General features: G+C 45.9%; 1 protein-coding gene across 3 annotated transcripts in view; it reads left to right on the forward strand.

Annotated features, from left to right (window-relative positions):
* celsr3 (cadherin, EGF LAG seven-pass G-type receptor 3) overlaps positions 1–18,691 on the forward strand; it is a 76,916-nt gene that overhangs the window by 24,694 nt on the left and 33,531 nt on the right. For 2 of the 3 annotated variants that reach the window (XM_076026148.1, XM_076026150.1), the window contains exons 4-14: positions 8,151–8,373; positions 10,728–10,843; positions 11,057–11,145; positions 11,412–11,426; positions 11,776–11,933; positions 14,299–14,462; positions 15,078–15,203; positions 15,795–15,964; positions 16,095–16,280; positions 17,231–17,341; positions 17,511–17,679. In XM_076026148.1, coding sequence (XP_075882263.1) covers positions 8,151–8,373; positions 10,728–10,843; positions 11,057–11,145; positions 11,412–11,426; positions 11,776–11,933; positions 14,299–14,462; positions 15,078–15,203; positions 15,795–15,964; positions 16,095–16,280; positions 17,231–17,341; positions 17,511–17,679 — 1,527 coding nt within the window. The remainder of the gene's footprint in view (positions 1–8,150; positions 8,374–10,727; positions 10,844–11,056; positions 11,146–11,411; positions 11,427–11,775; positions 11,934–14,298; positions 14,463–15,077; positions 15,204–15,794; positions 15,965–16,094; positions 16,281–17,230; positions 17,342–17,510; positions 17,680–18,691) is intronic. The other variant, XM_076026149.1, reaches the window with a different exon arrangement.

The raw sequence follows: 18,691 nt of genomic DNA on the forward strand, positions 1-18,691 counted from the left end.
GGGGACTGACAGCATTTATGATCACGTGGAATTGAATTCGTTTTAATTAAGACATTTTTATTTTGCATTCAATTGGTTCATCTGGAGCGTTGAGTGAGTGCATATTATAATTTTGTACAGCATTCTAGTGTACATAACTGAGACTCAGCAGACAGTAGAACACAGACAGAGGAGATATCTCATTGAATTTGCAAACTGAAGGAGCTCAGAGGTGACAAAGAGGAATGCACATTATGCTGATGATGGTGCGATATAAAACAAGGAATGAGCCTCAGAGAGATCCAAAGAGGAGATAGAGAGCTGAGAGAAAGGCACTGATGCAAACCAAATTATTTTGTGAGGAGATAACGCGGCGTGTGGCGAGCGGCGTTTTACACCAAGAGCTGCTGGGAAAGAGAGGAACTGTGCAAGTGGAAGACGCAGGATATAAATGCACCAGGAAGTGGAAAGATTACTCTCGGATGAGGCCGATGTGCATGTTACCACGTCAAGCATTATCTGGCAGATAGTGAGATCACACGTGCTGGGAGAATTAGCTTAGTGGCTAAGATGAGATGAGTCGAAGGGGTAGAAATTTGAGTTCTGGCCTTTTGAAGTGGGCATGGATGGTTTCAAAGTCAGAAATGGATATGTGCTGGAGTAGACTTAGGAGCTGGGGGAGGGGGGGGGGGAGTAGGAAGACAGTGAGTATAGACCAGTGTGGAATATAATAGCTTGAATCAGGAAAGTGTAAGAAGCCACTTCATTCAATCAATTAAATAACGGAAAATTAAATTGTGGGTCCAAAAAAATGGATGAACAGACTAAAAAGGAAAAACTGTTACAAAATTGAATAAAAGCTTAATCAATAATAGGTTTGCCAGAACAGGAGGAAAAAAATCTGCAAAATCCAAACTTTACACATGACATTTTCAGAGATGGATATTTTACATTTAAATTAAAATTCTTCATCCCAAGGCATTTCAGAAACACAGACTCAAAGATTCAATTTATCAAACGGCCTTTCGCTGATAGCATGTGTCTTGAACAGCTAATTGTTGAAGTAGCACAAAGTAAATACTTTAATTATCACAATGTTATTTCTTATCAAGGGAATAGAGTAATCTAAGCTTAGCACATTGTCATTAAATAGGAGAAAAGAATTGAAAACTCGATTCGTTCAGAAACGATCAGCCTATCCGGAATATAAGGGAATTAATGTCGGAGTGGAGCCGAGGGATAATAAAATGTAGACTGTGTTATATTCCAGGAAGATAAAGACTTTGGGGGAAATGATGGAAGTTAAATGTGAGTAAAAACTGTCAAATAACAGGCTGACCTTGAGAGATTAGACTGGATTCAGGGAGGAGAATAACATTCTAGGGTCAGACATCGCTGTGACATTACTAATAGAGGCCATAAAATATGAATTAGTTCGGGTGATTGTGTGTTGGAGTTAAGAATTTATAAATTTGTAATAAAGATTTGCTTCCCTTCCTTTGAAAGATTAAAACAATAAATTGTCAAGGCTTAGTACTGTGCATTTCTGCTGTGTGTGCATATTCTGGGATTTTTTTTTCTTTTGCGTTGAAGAATCCGTTTGGATTATGTTGGCGGATAAACAACACTGGAAACTGAGATTTGGAGTTGTGCAAGTCAAAAAAAAACAAAAAACTCACAGTAGAGGAGAGGATATGCTGAGCAAAGGTGGATGAATGCATTGAGCAGTGTGTGAAGCTAAAGACGAAATAAGTTTTAAGGAGATAAACTTGAAGTGGCGACGAGGAGGGAAGTGTCACGAAGCTGAAAAAGATTTTCTCTACTCGGCTGTGCTCCACAAAATGTGGCGAGAAACTTGTGCGGTGAGGTGCCAGCCAATTCTCTCCCATTGTTACATTTTTTTTTTTTTCTCAAGACAGTCTTAAGATTAATGGAGTTTGGATGAACTCCTTAGTTCCTTAGCTCTTTGAATTGAGGTTGTAAAAGTGTGTCTTAACAGGTTGTTAAAGCTTAATGCTAATATAAACTTTATGGTTCTGGTGTTCCTGATCATCCTTAAACCACCTCTAGAACTGCAGCGCCTTTTTTTTTTTTTTTTTTAAGATGACCTCCACTGACCATTGAAGTCGTTAATCTTTTTTTCTGTCTTGTCAAAGTGATTGATCTCATAAGGGAACACTGAGACAAATTTGACCCTCGCGTCTAGATTCCCAAGTTCAGGATGAAGTCTTTCAGAAATGAAGACAACTCCTGCCCAAGATGCATTAAACGTCAATCTCAAAAATCAGTTGTGTTATTTCTGGAACATTTAGGTTTCAAACTTGTAATTTAGAAAAGAAGACAAAAAAAACAACAAAAACTGATGGTGTCATCTACATAGAAGCCACGCCCTCTCGAGCCTGTATGGCATCCATGAGGTTAATGTTAATGAGGTGCTGAATGAATCACTGAATCACGGGCCGTGTGTTCAAATCGTCAGAGCCAGTAAACTGAGGCACATCCTTAGTGAGTCATCCTTACTCTTTACGCTGCATCTGGGCCGGTGGTGAGGACTCGCTCATTTTCCTCGTGCCGATGTGCAAACAGGCATTTATCAAACTTACTTTTGAGCTTTTTGGCCTCGTCGGAATCGGGGGTTTGCCAAACAACGGCACCTTTCTGCTTTTTGACCCCTTCCTGTGTCGGCTCAGTGCTATTTTCTTTCCCCCACACGGCAGACTTCAGTCCTGTGGTGTTGGTGGCGCCATCACGTCTTTTACTCACCTCTAATCTTATCATCTGCACGCTCTAAATGACACTCGATGGATTTTTCTGCCACGGGGGTCGATGTTGCCGCTTATTCCAGTTAAATCAGGTGTAACTAATTATTGCTATCTCCATGATGCAAGCACTAAACTGGGATGTTTCTGACTCGCCGTGGGGTCCCCCCTCCCCCACGGCCTCACGTGTGACTCGCCGGCCTCGCAGGTCCTGTTTGTAACAGAGGCGTGTTGGACGAGACCGGCAGACGGCGAGAAGAAAGAGGGGAGGAAAGTAGCTGGGAGTGCTTTGGCCTCCAGGGATGTACCATGTGTTGGGGGGGGGGTGGCGGCGCTGGGGCGGGGCAAAAAATAAGATGCCAGGGGGCGTGTTGAATAACACCGGCTTTGATGAATAAAACATCAGCGTGAATGAAGGGGCGGTGTGAATGCATTAAAAGCAGCCACAGAGGGAGACGAAGAAGAGGAAGAAGAAGAAGCAGGAGAAGAAGAGGGAGTGAGGAAAGGAACGGAATTTTGTAGATGTAGAAAGTGACGAGAGAGGAGGAAGGAAGGCAGGCAGGCAGGCGGGGAGTGAGTGATTAATTGGCAGAGATGTAAGGTGTGGGCAGGATGGGGAAGGAGGTGACACAGTGCTTTCAAAGCCTGAGATTCACTTGCTAGTTTTGGTGACAAAGTTTTGTTTGTTTGTTTTTTTTTTAAACCGCTACTGTACTAATTACATCAATGAGTTAAAAATAAAAATAATCACTCAGGCAGGCAGGCAGGCAGCCTGCAAAAACAGACCAGGGTCTTCAGAAAAACCTTTGGTTGTTGGAAAGTCTTTCACAAAGGATACTGGACAAGCTGGCTAGGAGTGAACAGGATTTTAAGGCGCCTTGATTGCCGCAGGGCTGCAGCTGATGAAGTTAGCCCAGGTGAAGGAGATGATCTTGATTGCCGCTGCGGGCAAACGAGGGAGGAGGAGGAGGAGGAGGAGGAAGAGCAGACTGTAAGCTGCGTTTCCATTACAGTTTTTCGCTAAATAAAAGCGATATTTCTAAAGTTTGGACAAAGTACAAAAGTACAATCAAACACAACGCGCCCATTCTCACTTGAAGTGACCTGGTCACGTGACCCCCGTACATCACATCCGGTGATGCGTAAATGCGGGGGGGAAAAAAAAGAACTACACTTTTGCGACATACCTCTATATCGATACACCAGAAAAACCACCTCGTGAGACCCTAAAAACCTTTTAGCGATATTTGAGTGGTTTTTCGTAGTCTAAGTGTTTCCATGACCAGTTTTTGTATTGCAATATTTAGGTTTTGCGCAGTTCTAGGGGTAATGGAAATGTAGCTATTGACACAGTAGACCGTACACACTGAATTCCAAAACATCACACACATAAAAAAAACAAACATGCAAATACGGCTACTAGGATAAATTAAAATAAATAAATTGAAAGTGCACCGTCTAAGTATTTGATTGCTGGTATTTTGCAAAAATTTGCAAGACAAAGTCCTTGTTCCGCTCCATCAGCAGGCCTTGGCCATAATTTATGTTCTTTTTCTTCCCCCTCTTGGGCTCTGCCGGTGTGTTGGACTATACACTAGTGTGTCCATGAGTGAAATTCCCTTAGAATGGTGCTCATTAAAACCACTTTCCATTGTGTATGTGTGCACTTGAAAGGGATTTTACACGTTTGTCACTTTAAAGGGTTTTCCCCCACTGGCCGACTGATACGTATTAGCATCACTTGACCTTTTTTGTCCCATGAACCGGATCACTGGGGAGAGGAATTACACCTTTAAAGCAACTCTCTGTCTCTCTTCATCATTGTGCGTGTGCGTGCGTGTGTGTGTGTGTGTGTGTTTCCTATCGTTGAGGAGCAGCAGGAGAGCCTAAACGACATAAATACCTGTGCAGAAGAAAGGAATAAAGGGGCTTATTTCCAGTCTTAAATCCTCTATTCTCCTCTCTAAAAAAAGGCTTAAGTGTGCGTCTGCGTGCTCGCGTGCATGCGTGCGCGCGCACTCTGCGTTTTACTTAGTGCAATTATGTGTCTGTTGTGTTTCTGTCGCCGCCCAGTCTTTCGTTTTTTGAACGGACACTTGAACAACCTGCGCGCGGAGCATAATGAGCCGACGCTGTGTCCGTGAGTCTCAGTCTCACCGCACGCATAATTCATAAGCATTAATGTCTATTTATTTCTTTTAATATTAATGAGAGGTGTCTGGAAGGATGAATTGGCACAAAAGACAAAAGGCGGAAATAATTGTGCCGTGTCGGCGCATATTCGTGTGCGTACGTGTGTGTGTGTGTGTGTGAGTGTGTCGTTGTTGTTGTTGTTGTTGTTTGTGTGTGTTTTCCTCAACTAATTGGTTCCCTGTTGGGTGTCTTCGCGTAGCTACACACAAAGTTTAATGTGCGGGGGGACAGCAGACGAGCTAAACAAAGAGAGACAGATGTGATAATCGCGATGTCCGCAGGCTGCTGCTAGCTTTGCCGTGCGCTCCTGTGTAGGTGTGTAGGTCCTGAAGGCCGAGTGGTGGATGGAGAAGGATGATTACCACCAGGTGGCCGATGGATTGGATGATTCCAGCTGATTGGTAGCCAGGGGAGAGATGTGGCGTGGAGATATACTGAGATGGGAAGTTGGATGGCTTAATGCACCAAAGTTGTGTTTCATATTCCATAGTCATTCTATGCAGCGAGCTGCTCTTACACACCATAGAAGAAGTCAGGGAAGAAATACAGGAAGTGACTGTTCTGCTCGCCTCGCTGCGGCTCAAGAGGTTAGCAAGGACGGCTGCCGCTGCCGCAGCTGCAGCTGCATCCCTGGACTGGATGGAATTTACACATTAAAGCCTTTCCTTGGTGGCAGAGACGTTTTCATGCGACTTTGGTGAACTTTAGGAGGAGCTTAGCGGACAGCGCAGCACATCGCAGCTCGCTATGGTGACTGATTGTCTCATGTTGCAGCTTTCACCAACAGGAAGTCTCAAGTTGTTGCCCACCTGCTCAAAAGGAAGGTAAAACAACACAAAGCACAATATAAATCCAGGCCAGTATCATCACTGTTGTTGTTATAATTAATATCATTATTATAGGAGAATGTTCTGGCCTGGCACAACCCAGTTGTTCCAAATGAGCAGAACCAAAGAAAACGCATTCAAATCCAAATGACCAGAATTAATTTAGCGTACCAGACGCACGCAGCCTGTGGTCAGTGGTCCCCTGACAGTGGAGAGCAGAGGCTAATAGGATTCCTCTCTTCTGTTGTGCCCTTTTGTATGAGTACTGGCCAGCAGCTGTTGGGGCCGCCGAGGCGACGGTTAAAGTGGACGCTGGCCCAGACTGGGAGAAGACGATCGGCCGTCTGGGTTTCAGTCGCAGCTTCCTGGTCTCCTGCGTGGGCGGCCCACAGACCGGGGAGCTGGTGCCAGTATCAGCTTGTGTAGCAAACAAGCTGTGGCCTTAAGCAGCTTTTAACCCTTTGTGTGTGTTTGTGTGGTTGTGTGTGTGTTAAGATCAAGCCTCGCCCTCAGGTGTGTGTCCATGTTTATGTCTTGTTTGTGTCAGACAGTGTTTGTGTCCAAATGATCATTAGGGATGGCGAAGGTTCCGATTTACTCACAACCACGTTGTGTGTGTGTGTGTGTGTGTGTGTGTGTGAAGGCTCTGCCTGTGGGTACCCCGGCGTCTTACGGCAGCCTGAACAATGTGCCAACAGAGGCAGATAGATGTTAAAACCCCACAGCCCAGAGGGTGGAGCACAATGATCTGTGTGTGTGTGTGTGTGTGTGTGTGTGTGTGTGTGTGTGTGGTGGGTGCAGGCAGAACCAAAACAAATTTTGCCGTATGTTGTTTTTGGGTTTATTATTTTATGGGGGAGATGTTATTTACACTGTGTGTGCACACGCATATGTGTGTGTGTGTGTGTGTGTGTGTGTGTGTGTGTGTGTGTGTGTGTGTTTGGAGCCCTCAGCAGGCTCTAAAGAGGGTCCTCATGGATAGTTCTGTCTTGAGGGCAGTTGGAGGGTGCGAGGGAGGGCGCCCGCTGTGTGTTTAGGTGCTTGCAGAGAATGTGAAATGCTAAAAAAGAAAAAGAAAAAAAAAAAGGGTGAGCTTCACCTCTATCATACCTCCTCATGAGCGAGTCTGACTGTTTGTGCATGCCTATTGTTGTTCTGTGTGTGTGTGTGTGTGTGTGTGTGTGTGTGTGTGTGTGTGTGTGTGTGCGTGTGCGTGTGGCGTGGGTGTTTTTGCCTCCTGAGACACTTCAGACTGGCGCTTGTTTGACTGGCAGTGAAATCTGTTTGTTCTCGTCGGCGGGGCTTTTTGTTTGGTCTGGAAGTGTTTTCCACTCATTTCCAAAGCACCAGGATGAAAAGGGAAACATTCCCCCCGTTTTTACATAAATATTCTTCCCTTTTCACATAAATACAGTTGAATCCCTTGCACGCTGAATGCTGTCGGCTCCAAATGAGCTGTTTCTAAAAAAAATTTCAAAAAATTTTGTGATACTCCATATCCTCCTCCTACGGATTCGGTGTCCGTCTAATCAAGGGCTAATTTGCATCTAAAGTGATGAATGCACAGAAAAGAACCACTTCTACGCAGGCTGGGCGCAATTCCCGAGACGCCCTCTGTTAAGTGTTCAGAAATCTCACAGAACTCTCATGTAACATAACATTTGATTGAAGACCCTCATGGCAGCTGTAAATGTGAAAGGCTGATTGCTTTTGTTATTAACTGTCAAAATGTCAAAATAACCGAGATTAAGATCGGTGCTCAACCCCAGTTCTGATTTACAGGTTTTTCAACAAGCTCGGAGTAAAAACGGGTACTGACATTGGAGGGGAAAAAAAAAACTGAATTTCTATGAGCAAAGTGAACATATTCCTTTTGAGCATATGCCTCATCTATCCATGTGGTAAAAAGCCTGCATGAAGTATTTGGAAAAGGGCCGCAAAACTCAGTATGTAACTGGACAAACATTATGGAGGTCCTGTTTAAGTGGAGTAGTTGGATGTAGCGTTGCGAGTTTAGCTAGGTTGCTACCTGACAAGCACTCGAAATGAATTGGTGACTTTTAATCAATCAATAAATCAATCAACTTCTAAAATGGCAAATCTAAGCCCAAAAAGTAAAACCAGAAGCTAAGCTAATCGCCAAGCCAATGGCTTCTGGTCCCTTTCTGGTTGCTTCTTTTTCTTATCAAAGTTCAACCTCTCACCTCTCCTGTACTTTTCTGCTCTTCATGAAGGAAACCGTTACTTGTTTTCCAGTTACTGCAAAAATGACAACTGATTAAAAACCTGTTCTCTCACTATTTGACACTGTTGAATAACTGCGTGCGCAGAAGTGCAACAGTCTCGCTGCTGATCTGCCAAACACTGAAATCCTCTCTCGCTTCCTCCCCAGGTGACCGGTGCGAGTTCGACCGGCGGCAGGGCCGGTGCGTCCCGGGCGTTTGCCGCAACGGTGGGACGTGCCGCGAGCTCTCGGGCGGAGGCTTCCGCTGCGAGTGCCCCGCGGGGGGCTACGAGCGTCCGTACTGCACGGTCACGGCTCGCTCCTTCCCCCCAAAGTCCTTCGTCATGTTCCGCGGCCTCCGCCAGAGGTTCCACCTGTCCATCTCCTTATCGTGAGTACATCCCAAGGAGTAACCGCCCTCAGAGTCCCGTAACAGGGCCCCACACTGTTCCACTTACATCCGGTGATGGAGTCTCTCCCCCCCCTCGACGTCGTGCTTTTATTTCCTCACCATCTTTGAGATCATCCTATTATTCATGGTCTCGCTGGGGCGGCCGCTTCGCTCCCCGGTCGGATTTGTGGACCTGCGCTCTTCCTCTTTAATCCGACACTGAACAGGCCTCAGGGCGTTTGCCACGATCTTGGATCTCATCACATCTCTTTTCTCACCTTTAGGTCTGTCCTGTTCAAATCAAACTGTATAATTTTGGTGCTAAAACTGGCCCTTCTAACTTTAAGACTAGAGTATAAAATCCTCTAGCGGTGGATACACTTAAAGGCTTCATAGACGATTAATGGACAGGTCGACAGGTCTTCTGCCACATTTTGCTTTATTGTTTCCCCAAATCTTTTTTTTTTTTTTTTTTTTCAGTTTTATTTAAATCCCAAGGACGTCATTTTCAAAATGTGTCATGTATTATAAAACTTTATAGAGCCACAGTCTGTTTCTTTTCTTTAAGAGTTCACGATTAAGCACAAAGACACAAATATAACTGCTGGGATTATGATGACCTGCAATCTTCAGGTCCTCCGCCCACTTTCCAGCAGAGTTCCAAATCCACTTGGCACCTTTTGACTCCCTGGCCGTCGCTCTGCCTGGAATCGGAGGCGGTCCTTAAGAGTGGTCAGTCGTATGTATGGGATGGTTGCCACGGGTGATGCAGTTTCCGAGTTAGTTGCCAAGGTGATTGTGAAGTGAGGTTGCTGGTGCGGTTGTTGCTAGGCTGGCGTGGTTCGGTTAAGAGGTTGCTGCAAGGCCGCCGACCCCTTTTGAAGGAACAACCCGACGCTGTGGGTTTGTGAATGTATGGTGGGATTTATTGCTGCAATTTTTGCGCCTGCGCATTGGGAGATAAAAGTGGGGGGAAAAAAGGCAAAATAAATAACTCAATAAAGTTACCCTTGCGCAAATGTGAAAACTGAAAATTGAAAAGTTTTGCTCTTTTTGGACATGCCCACACATGATGCCCACTTGATTATGGTTTTTGGGGTTTTTTGTTTTTTTCTTGGTTAATGTCGTGATCACAGAAATCATGTCACCCTGATCTTCCGTCCTGTTGCTGCTGTTTGTAGCCCCTCTAATGTGATCCGATGTGTCCAACTGCTGTTGACACGCATCATTCCAACCGACCGTCCCCTGATATCAGTGTTTTATTTAGCATCCCGTTTGCCGCCAGCCTCTCTCTATGGCCTGATTTCGCAGGACTTGATCATTATTCATGCCGCTCACTTTCTCCCAGAGAGCAATTTATTCCTCCGCTGCAAAAAGATATCTTTTTTTTTTTTTTTCCCACCACCACTTCCCCCAAAATCTACACTTATGCCTGGTTGTGAAACTGTCTCTGAATGTGCGATGGGAGAATTCGAGGTTCTGCTGTAAGGGACTGTGACAGCGAAGATGTGGCCTTTTGTAGGGAATTCAAAGTACGCGAGTCAGAGACAGAGCAGCGACGTGCGAGTTTACAGTTGTCAGGCTGCCGAGTTGCATCCTGAAGGTTTTCTGTGAAAACAAACAATAGGAAAAACAACACAAATGGAAATATTGAGCAAGCGTGCGTTTGCTTTTATTTATGCCTGCGGCAACTTCTTCACTTCACGAGGCTCCAGTGAGAAATTTATTTTTTATTTTTTCCAATTTTTTTTCTTTTTCTTTTGCAGTGCAGTTTTTCTGCTGTATCTCCCGGCTTATGGGGCAAGCAAGACAGGATGCCGCAGTGCTTGTTACTGGGACTGCGCAGCCGCTCCAACTTAGGAAGACGTCCCAAGTTTACTTTCGCTAAAGGCAAAGGAACGGACACAAAGCAGTTGCTTCCCAATTTTAAAAACAAGCTCAATGCGTCCTAATTGAAGTCAACACTTTTTGCAGTGGGAATCCTCCCGCGTCTTTTTGCCAAGAGAGAAGATGTGTCATCTGTGGCGTCGCATCAAGAAAAAAAAAAACAACAACTAAAAACTAACAGCGCTTTTGATCAGGCCGTGTTAACATGGCAGCCATAGCCTCGGCCTGTCCCCACGGCCTCGCTCGCACACAAGTGCAGGATTTTGAGCAGCTGGAAGACTGCAGCAGACGGCTTCATTAGCTCCGACACACATCAGCGCACAATGCGCCCCCTGCACTCAGCCTGCGCAAAGTTCAATTTCTTCAAATAACTTTCGGAGAGGTCACTATAACATAAATGAAAAAGCAGTAATCGTAGTTGTAACGAAGCGAGTCAGTCACCAGTGAATGTTCCTCTGCTTCCGTAGCTTTGCCACCCTGGAGAACAGCGGGCTTCTCTTCTACAACGGACGCTTCAATGAGAAACATGACTTCATCACCTTGGAGATCCAAGATGGACAAGTGGTGCTCAAGTATTCCACAGGCACGTCTGTCTGTCTGTCTGTCTGTCTGTCTGTCTGTCTGTTAGTATTTGCTACTGTTTAAAAGAGAGTGTATGTGACAAGGAGACATTCTACCACTGTGTGCACTCGCACTTTGTGTATTTGTGTTTGCTTGTTCCGCCAAGTGACTTGGTGCGGACAGTAAAATAAATCGTTTTTAATTCAATCGTTTCGACCACCAAACGCGTTTGCAGGTGAGTCGTCCACGCAGGTGAGCCCCTTTCTGCCCGGAGGGGTGAGCGATGGCAACTGGCACACCGTCCACATCCACTACTACAACAAGGTGGGCTTCGCTCTTCATCGGACCTCCGTTTGCGTTCTTGCTCTCGCACGTTTCATTCCGTCTCTCCGCTAGTTCTTTTGACACATGACTACTTAGCTTATTCATGTCTTTTGATCATACAAGTTCCTGAATCATCGGGGCGTTTTGAGCCATAGTGTTTTTGTGTGTGTAGTTACTGGGACAGGGGGAGGGAGCGGGTCGCCTTCCGCCATTTGATTACTCACTGCCCATGTTTATTTTGCCTCATCTTCTTTCATTCTGCTCAGCCAACAACACGCTATGTGAGTATTAATGTGTGTCAGAGAGCACGTTCACTCCCCGTATTTCCTTTCCCTTTATTTGCTCCTGCTGTCTGTCAGCTTTAACGACCCTTCGGATAGTAAACACAACGTGACCGACCGTGTTCTGCACCCACTTCCCTTCTGATTCCTCTCCAAACATGCACGCTCATTTGTTCCTTATGACGCTAATGCAGATAAAATGCGTAGTCGCAGCATCGGCGCAGGATTCAGTAAGATGTTTTTCCCCAGTGTTGCCGTGTTATATAACCTGGAGATAAGATGAATGCGATGCTGAGGCGCTGACCTTGTTGCTTCCGCTTCAACCCTCGCTTGTTGTCTCTCCGTCCAGCCGAGGCGCAGCATCGGCGGCGAGGCCCTGGGTCCGTCCGATGAGAAGATTGCCGTGGTGAGCATCGATGACTGCGACACGGCCCTGTCACTTCGCTTTGGCACTCAGCTGGGCAATTACAGCTGCGCCGCTCAGGGCAAGCAGACCAGCAACAAGAAGTGAGTTTCTGCTTCTATCACCTCACGATCCCTTTGGTCAATCCTTTTTTCCTTCCTCTTCATCGCGTCTCTGCCGGAACGACAGTCCCAGTAACCCTGAAATCTTGAACCTCTAAAATCAATAGGAGAGGTTTTAATGCTCCCATATAATGTAACATTCTCTCAACAATTGAATCAATGAATTTTCAAGTCACAAAGGGCATCGATACCTCTCCCATGTTAGTCACACCTGGTGTTGGTTCCACCACCAAAAAAAAAAACAAGAACACACTGGAGGTTCAGCAACCCTCGGCCAGCAGCCTCTTTTTGCAGGAGGCTGTAAACAGAGGGTTAAATATCCTGTTTTCTGGACATCTTAAAGGTTTTTTGTTTGGTTTCAGTCATGTAAAAAAAATCAAGATTTGAAAATAGGTTCCTCTAAGCAGTGATGTAATACGCTTTTGTATGAAAATGAGATGTCATGTATGCAACAATTGCAATTGGTTCTGTCAAAATTGAAATATATTCTGTTGACCGAAATACATGACTGCCAGATTATAAAAGAATTTGTTGTGATATGTGACACTCGCATTTAATCAGGCTCTGTAATCATGGCCTCAACAGGTCCCGCTGGTCAAACAGTCTTGTGCGCCACCAGAATTTCAAAGGGGGGGAAGCAACTCACAGTTGTGTCACCACACAGTTGTGACAATTCATTGCACGGCTCCATGGGGGAATTCATCTCAGAAAATGTTGGGCTGATTCCCATGAAATAACTTTGACTTCAAATAAAGCCCCAGTGAAACATGCCTTTCACTTTAATTTTGCGAAGCAAATCTGTGCGCCGCCCGGGGGGGGGGGGGGGGGGCTGCAGAGTCTTTGCACAAACAGCTTTCATTAAAAACCATCTGTGTCTGAAGTGAGCTATCAAGATATATTTAAAAGGAAAAAAAACAAAAAAAAAAAAACAGATGTCCCTGCGCTCGGCTGTGCGGCTGAGGTTTCCACGGTTGCAGAGGCATCGGTCCGCCTTCATTAGGACGACTCTGTTCACTTAAGTCATTTTAAAGAAGAAGTCTCCGTTTGTGGGATGCGGCGCCGGCTGCTGAGCTGATGCCACTGGTCGAGCACAGATCTGAGCAGTGTAATCTGCTCCACTGCCAGCAAAACTAGGAATAAACGCTGTTGAGAGGGATTTGAGGGGAATGTCAGATGTGGGTGGGAGGTGGCTGGATGAAACCTACAGGGACACCCGAAGCTTTAACCAGACACGACTGCCTGAGCCCCCCCCCCCCCCCCCCCCGCTGGCCGCTCTCCTTATTTTTCTTGGCTCTCCGTTGCTCATGCTAATTTCTCTCCTCTCCTCCTCTTATTCCTCTGTGTACGACCAAACTATCCAAATCCTCTTTGTTGCTTTTAAGTGTTCGACCTTGTCAAAGTCCCCCCCCCCCCCACCACCACCACCACCCCCACCCCCGTCTGCCGAAGCCGATTGGCTGTCACGGCAGGTTCACACGTTCAACTCAAAAGCATCCTGTCACGCCGTCAATGTTGGGCCTCGCCTCTCTGAGCTGTAATCATGCCGGCTGTGTTCTGTCAGCGTGTCTGCGAGACGAGATGACGGATCAAAGACGAAGGCCAAAGACTAATGCTTCAACACGCTCCTCCTCCTCCCCCTCCTCCGCCACCACCTCCGCCTCCTCCTCCTGCACTCACCATCGACAGCTCTCTGCATCTTGCTTGTCTCTTTGTTGATGCTCCCTGTTACCCACAAGAAAGCTGCGTTTGCCTTCGCCGACTCTGCAGCCTCTTGATACCCTACTGATGTTTACTGTCTTGGCGACGTGTAAATTAAAGAGGCAAGCTCCTTGCGAAACCTGGATTTCTCTCCCTCGCAACAGATCAATAACTGTTATTTGCTGTCACTTATGTCACCCTCTTTGTCTTCTTCTCCTCTTTATCGTCTTAATTGCTTTTTTAGTGTGTGTGTCTGTTCAATTGGGTCCCGTCTCCTTCCTCCCCTCTCCCGTGCCGTCCAACCGCTCCTCCTTTTTTCTCCGCTAATCTCCTGTTTGTTCATCTGTCTCTCCAGCTGTCTTCTCTTCCATCTCATCTTCTTTTCATTTTGTCTCTTCCACTAAACATCACACTGATTGTCTCATTTTTCCCCTCATCGTTCGCTGCGATTCTCTGATTCATGTTCCTGTTGACATTCCACCCCGGTGACACATTTAATCTCCAGGTTTATTTTTGTTCCCCTGCCTCTCTTCTGCCCTTTTCTTACATCCATACTTTCAGCTCCCTCTCGTCTCATTCTTTCATCCTCAAGAGACAATCCCTGTCGTTTATCTTATTTACCCAGTGCTCTTTGTGTCGTCTCTCACAGGTCCTTGGACCTGACCGGGCCCCTGTTTCTGGGCGGAGTTCCAAACGTTCCAGATAACTTCCCATTCGGCACCAGGGAGTTTATCGGCTGCATCAAAGAGTTTCACATTGACAGCAAGCCGCTGGACCTGGCTGGTTTCATTGCTAACAATGGAACAGTTGCAGGTTAGCTTTGCTTATCATGAACCTATGCGTGTGTAAAAGCCACACATGCCTTTTTTTTTTTTTTGCTTTACATTATTTTAATATTTATCATAATTAGTGTTGTTTTTTTCTGATACACGCTCAAGAAGCTTTATACAAAATTTCACTGCTAAACAGAGAGAGTTGTACACCAAAACAAACCAGTGCAGGCCTGTACTCAGTGGCAGTGTAGTAAACACTGAATCCAGTAAGTACAACACAATCATCTTGATTTTATGACCATTGTCAAGTGATGATGTAAGTATGTGATATGCCATGGTAACATATGTCCTTTGTTGTTGTTTTTTTTCGTAATTTACGATTTTATTTAGCAGGCAATGCTATTGTTAGCAGAGTGGCGTCCTCTCACTCCTTTTTTAATGTTGAGTTGGGTTAAACATAAGTGACAACATTTTTTTCCAATGTAAATTGGTGTGATTTCAGTTGTGACTCACCCAATTAAAAAAAGGTATTTTGCACTGAACAAAAATTAAGAGATTTTTCTTGAGACTGCTTTGTAAAACTCAAAGTGCGATCAGTCCGTTGTGAAGACATTTCAGATGAAAATCACACCGAGGTTCCTGTTGCTTCTTTCAGGCTGCAGCGCCAAGCTCACCTTCTGTAAATCCAACCCGTGTCAGAACGGAGGGACCTGCAGGGTGGGCTGGGAAACTTTCCAGTGTGACTGCCCCCTAGGGTACGGAGGGAAGGACTGCAGCAGTGGTGAGAGGCCTTTCATTTGTGTATATTGACCCTGTGCTCTTGCTAGTGTCTCAACACTTAATGGTCACAAATGAGAAATGAGAGATAATTGGCACTGATGTGAGTTCCTGTCCCTTTTTTTGCATGAAGAAGCCAAATGACTCTCAACTTCGCTGGCCTTTGATTGGTAGCAGTAATTACACAAATGGCTCATTAAGTTATGAATCATTCGCTGAAGCTAACTGCCTCAGGTAGCACATTTGTTTTGCTTTGTTGTGTATTTGTTTGGCAAGTAACAGACCGCTGCGACGCTCAAGATGTCGCGGATCAGAAGTGCTTTGTCATTGACTATTTCTAATTACCTTCTGCACTAATGTGTCAGCAGTCCCCCCCCGCTTCCAGAGCACATTCACTGTTTCTGCTGAGGCATCACTGGTGCCGGCTTTTTCAGCGTGAGAGAAGTTAGCGCACGAGAGGCTTGCGTGATGATTCATTCCTTAAATGTTGTCAATCCACCCATTTGCTTGTTGAAGGGTCCTCAAATATAGTAATATAATAATATATGTATATATAGATATAAACGCGTTGATTCATCTCTATCTTCCACCTTAGTGATGCCGCACTCCCACCGTTTCCTGGGTAACAGCGCCTTGTGGTGGGAGCTGAAGAACGAGGTGACCATCTCCACACCGTGGTACCTCGGCCTGGTGTTCCGGACCAGAGCTCGGGATGGGACGCTGCTGCAGGCTCAGGCTGGGCAGTACATAAGCCTGCTGTTTCAGGTGCGCGCGCACGCCCACACACACACACACACACACACACACACACACACACTCTGTTATTTGAATTTTAATCTTCCCATCATCTCATTTCTTTGTGTTTTCTTGTCCTTCCTTTTCCTGTTTTCTCTAGGTGATAAATGGCCAGCTGGTGTTCGCCGTGACCCGCGGCGCTACCAGACTGGTGCGTTTGCGTTTGGATCAGGTTCACGTGGCCGACGGCCGCTGGCACGACCTCCAGCTGGAGCTGCGAGACGTTCGCAGCGGCCGCGAGACGCGATATGTCGCCACGCTGCGACTCGACTTTGGACTCTATCAGGTACCGGGGAAAAAATGTTTTTTATACTAGAAGGAGATTTAGGAGAAATAGATTTTCCTTTGGTCAGAAATTAAGGTCTTAAAAAATGTATTCAGCATCTGAATTAGCCTTGAAGCCGAGTATTTAATTAATAAGATTTTATCTTAATTTCCCCAAATTATTTCTCGTATGTGCTTCCCTTCAAATACTGCTTTAACAGATCTACCGCAGCCAATTTTCAACTGTATTAAAGTGTCAATTGTTCCAGTCGTAACTGGTTTTAATTTTATTTTCATTATTTTCCTTCATTAATTGACAGTGTTATCTGCGTAATCTGCAGACGTTTAATATGAGCTGAGCCAGACATGATTTTAATGAGATCTCAGTCAAAGTGTCTGGACAGACCTCTGAGGCAGTAAAACAGAGCCACGCACCTGGAAATTAATATTATTAACGTTAATTCCACATGTTTGTCCACTTTCATTGATATTCCTTGTAGTTTATGTCAGTGTCTTTAAATGGCAAAGACAACTTGGCGTTCCATTGATCTGCAGTCCGGATCATTAAAAGTCAGGGCTGCCAGTCATATTGAAATTACTGTCAGATTTTTTGGAATGTGTGGGAGCTCTTATCGCACGAGCCTCCACTCTTGTCTCTTCTGCTCCGACTGAAACGTGATAAATGGGCCTCATTGATTTCCTTTTCGTGGCTGATGCAGGATAAGTTGCCTGTCAGCATTACTTTCCAGCAGCCTGAGCAGTTATTTCACGTTATTATTTTTCTTTCATTTAATTGCAGACCGTCGTCTTCTCTGCGACTGTCAGCCTCTGCTCTCTTTCCTTCACAAAAACCTGTTGGGGCGATGCTGCTCGTCTGCCTACTCTGTCTGTGTAAAGCTATTTATTGTAGCGCTAATCTTTGCCCTTTGTGCCTTTTATCCTGCTTCCCCCCTCTGCTCCCCCCTCCTGCAGGGAACGGTGATAGTGGGAAATGAGCTTCATGGTTTGAAGGTGAAACATCTGCATGTGGGAGGCGTGCTGGGCTCCGGAGAGGTGCAGAATGGGATAAGAGGATGCATACAGGTGAAGATGAATCAATTGAATTTTTAATGTGCATCGATGGGTGGGTCAAGGGGAGGGTGTTGTGTTGGCGTGGGAGAGATGGAATGGACACAAAAAAAAAAAAAAGCTTCCTTCCCTCCCATCTTCACTCCCTCACTGCCTGCCTGCCTGCCTGTCTGTCTGTTTGCAGGGAGTTCGGCTCGGTGTGAGGCCTGATGCCTACTCCCTGCCCCGCCCCTCCAAGCTGGTCAAGGTGGAGACCGGCTGCAACGTGGGCAACCCCTGCGTCTCGTCTCCGTGCCCCGCCCACAGCCGCTGTTCGGACCAATGGGAGCGTCACACTTGTGTCTGCGAGACCGGTGAGTTGTTCGGCGCGAGGTAATCAACAGCTGGCTACTGCAGCAGCAAATGCACGTTACGTGTTTGCTGAAAACACACACACAAACCCAGGAGCCTGCAGGTGGATGCTGCCTCCCGAACTACTGATCATATGTAGTTATGTGAAAACAGAACATTAGCAGTTGTGTTCATAATGTGCTGTCGTTGGGTGTCGTAGACTCACTGTTTTTACAGTGTCAGGCCTGGTGAGGGTTTGTCGTCAGCTCGGCTTCAGCCGTGTCTCCTCAGTGCAGCCAGATCCAGTCTAGCCAGTTAGCATGGCGTGTAGCGAAGCTCATTACTGATCAGGCTAATTAGTAAGTCTTTAATGACTTTACACAGACAAGTAAATACTCTTAACGTCATCTCGACAACGCAGCTGAATGAAGTGTGACACAATTAAGGGAGCGACTGAGGCGTTTTGCTGAGTGTAGCATGCGGCAGTCATTCCAGAACCGACAATTGCTTCTACTGTGCCGGCGTAGGTAGCATCTGTCCGGGGTCTTACGGCAACTCTATTAGGACAACAGATAGATAGATAGATAGATAGATAGATAGAACAAATGATAGATATATATCTATCGTTTGTTCATACGTTCAACTGTGATGTAGTTTGTCCGAATAGAGTTGCCGTATGTGACGTCCTCAGCAGTCGCCAGGACCCCGGACAGTTCTCGTAGCCTTACAGACACCGCTTAGCCAATGACAGTTTGCCACATCATTAAAATCGCCGGAAATCGTGGAACCCGGACAGATCTGGTAGCCCCGGACAGATTAGGTACCTACACCGGCAGGACTAAATTCCCATGTTAGTCCAACCTCCAGATCGGTAGTTTCTGTCACAGACTCTGTAGTCCTGCAGAAAAACAGCGGCCTTCTGCAAAAACGCCTCCTGCTACGTCATAGTAACGGCACTTTGCACCGCAGAAATGGATTTATTTTGTTTTTCCACACCGTAGTCCATTAGGGTCAATCCCACCCGTCTGCAGCATG

This window comes from Nelusetta ayraudi, unplaced genomic scaffold, assembly GCF_046127955.1.
Source record: "Nelusetta ayraudi isolate G7.1 ecotype Tasmania unplaced genomic scaffold, CSIRO-AGI_Nayr_v1 ptg000019l, whole genome shotgun sequence".
Classification (NCBI taxonomy): Eukaryota; Metazoa; Chordata; class Actinopteri; order Tetraodontiformes; family Monacanthidae; genus Nelusetta; species Nelusetta ayraudi.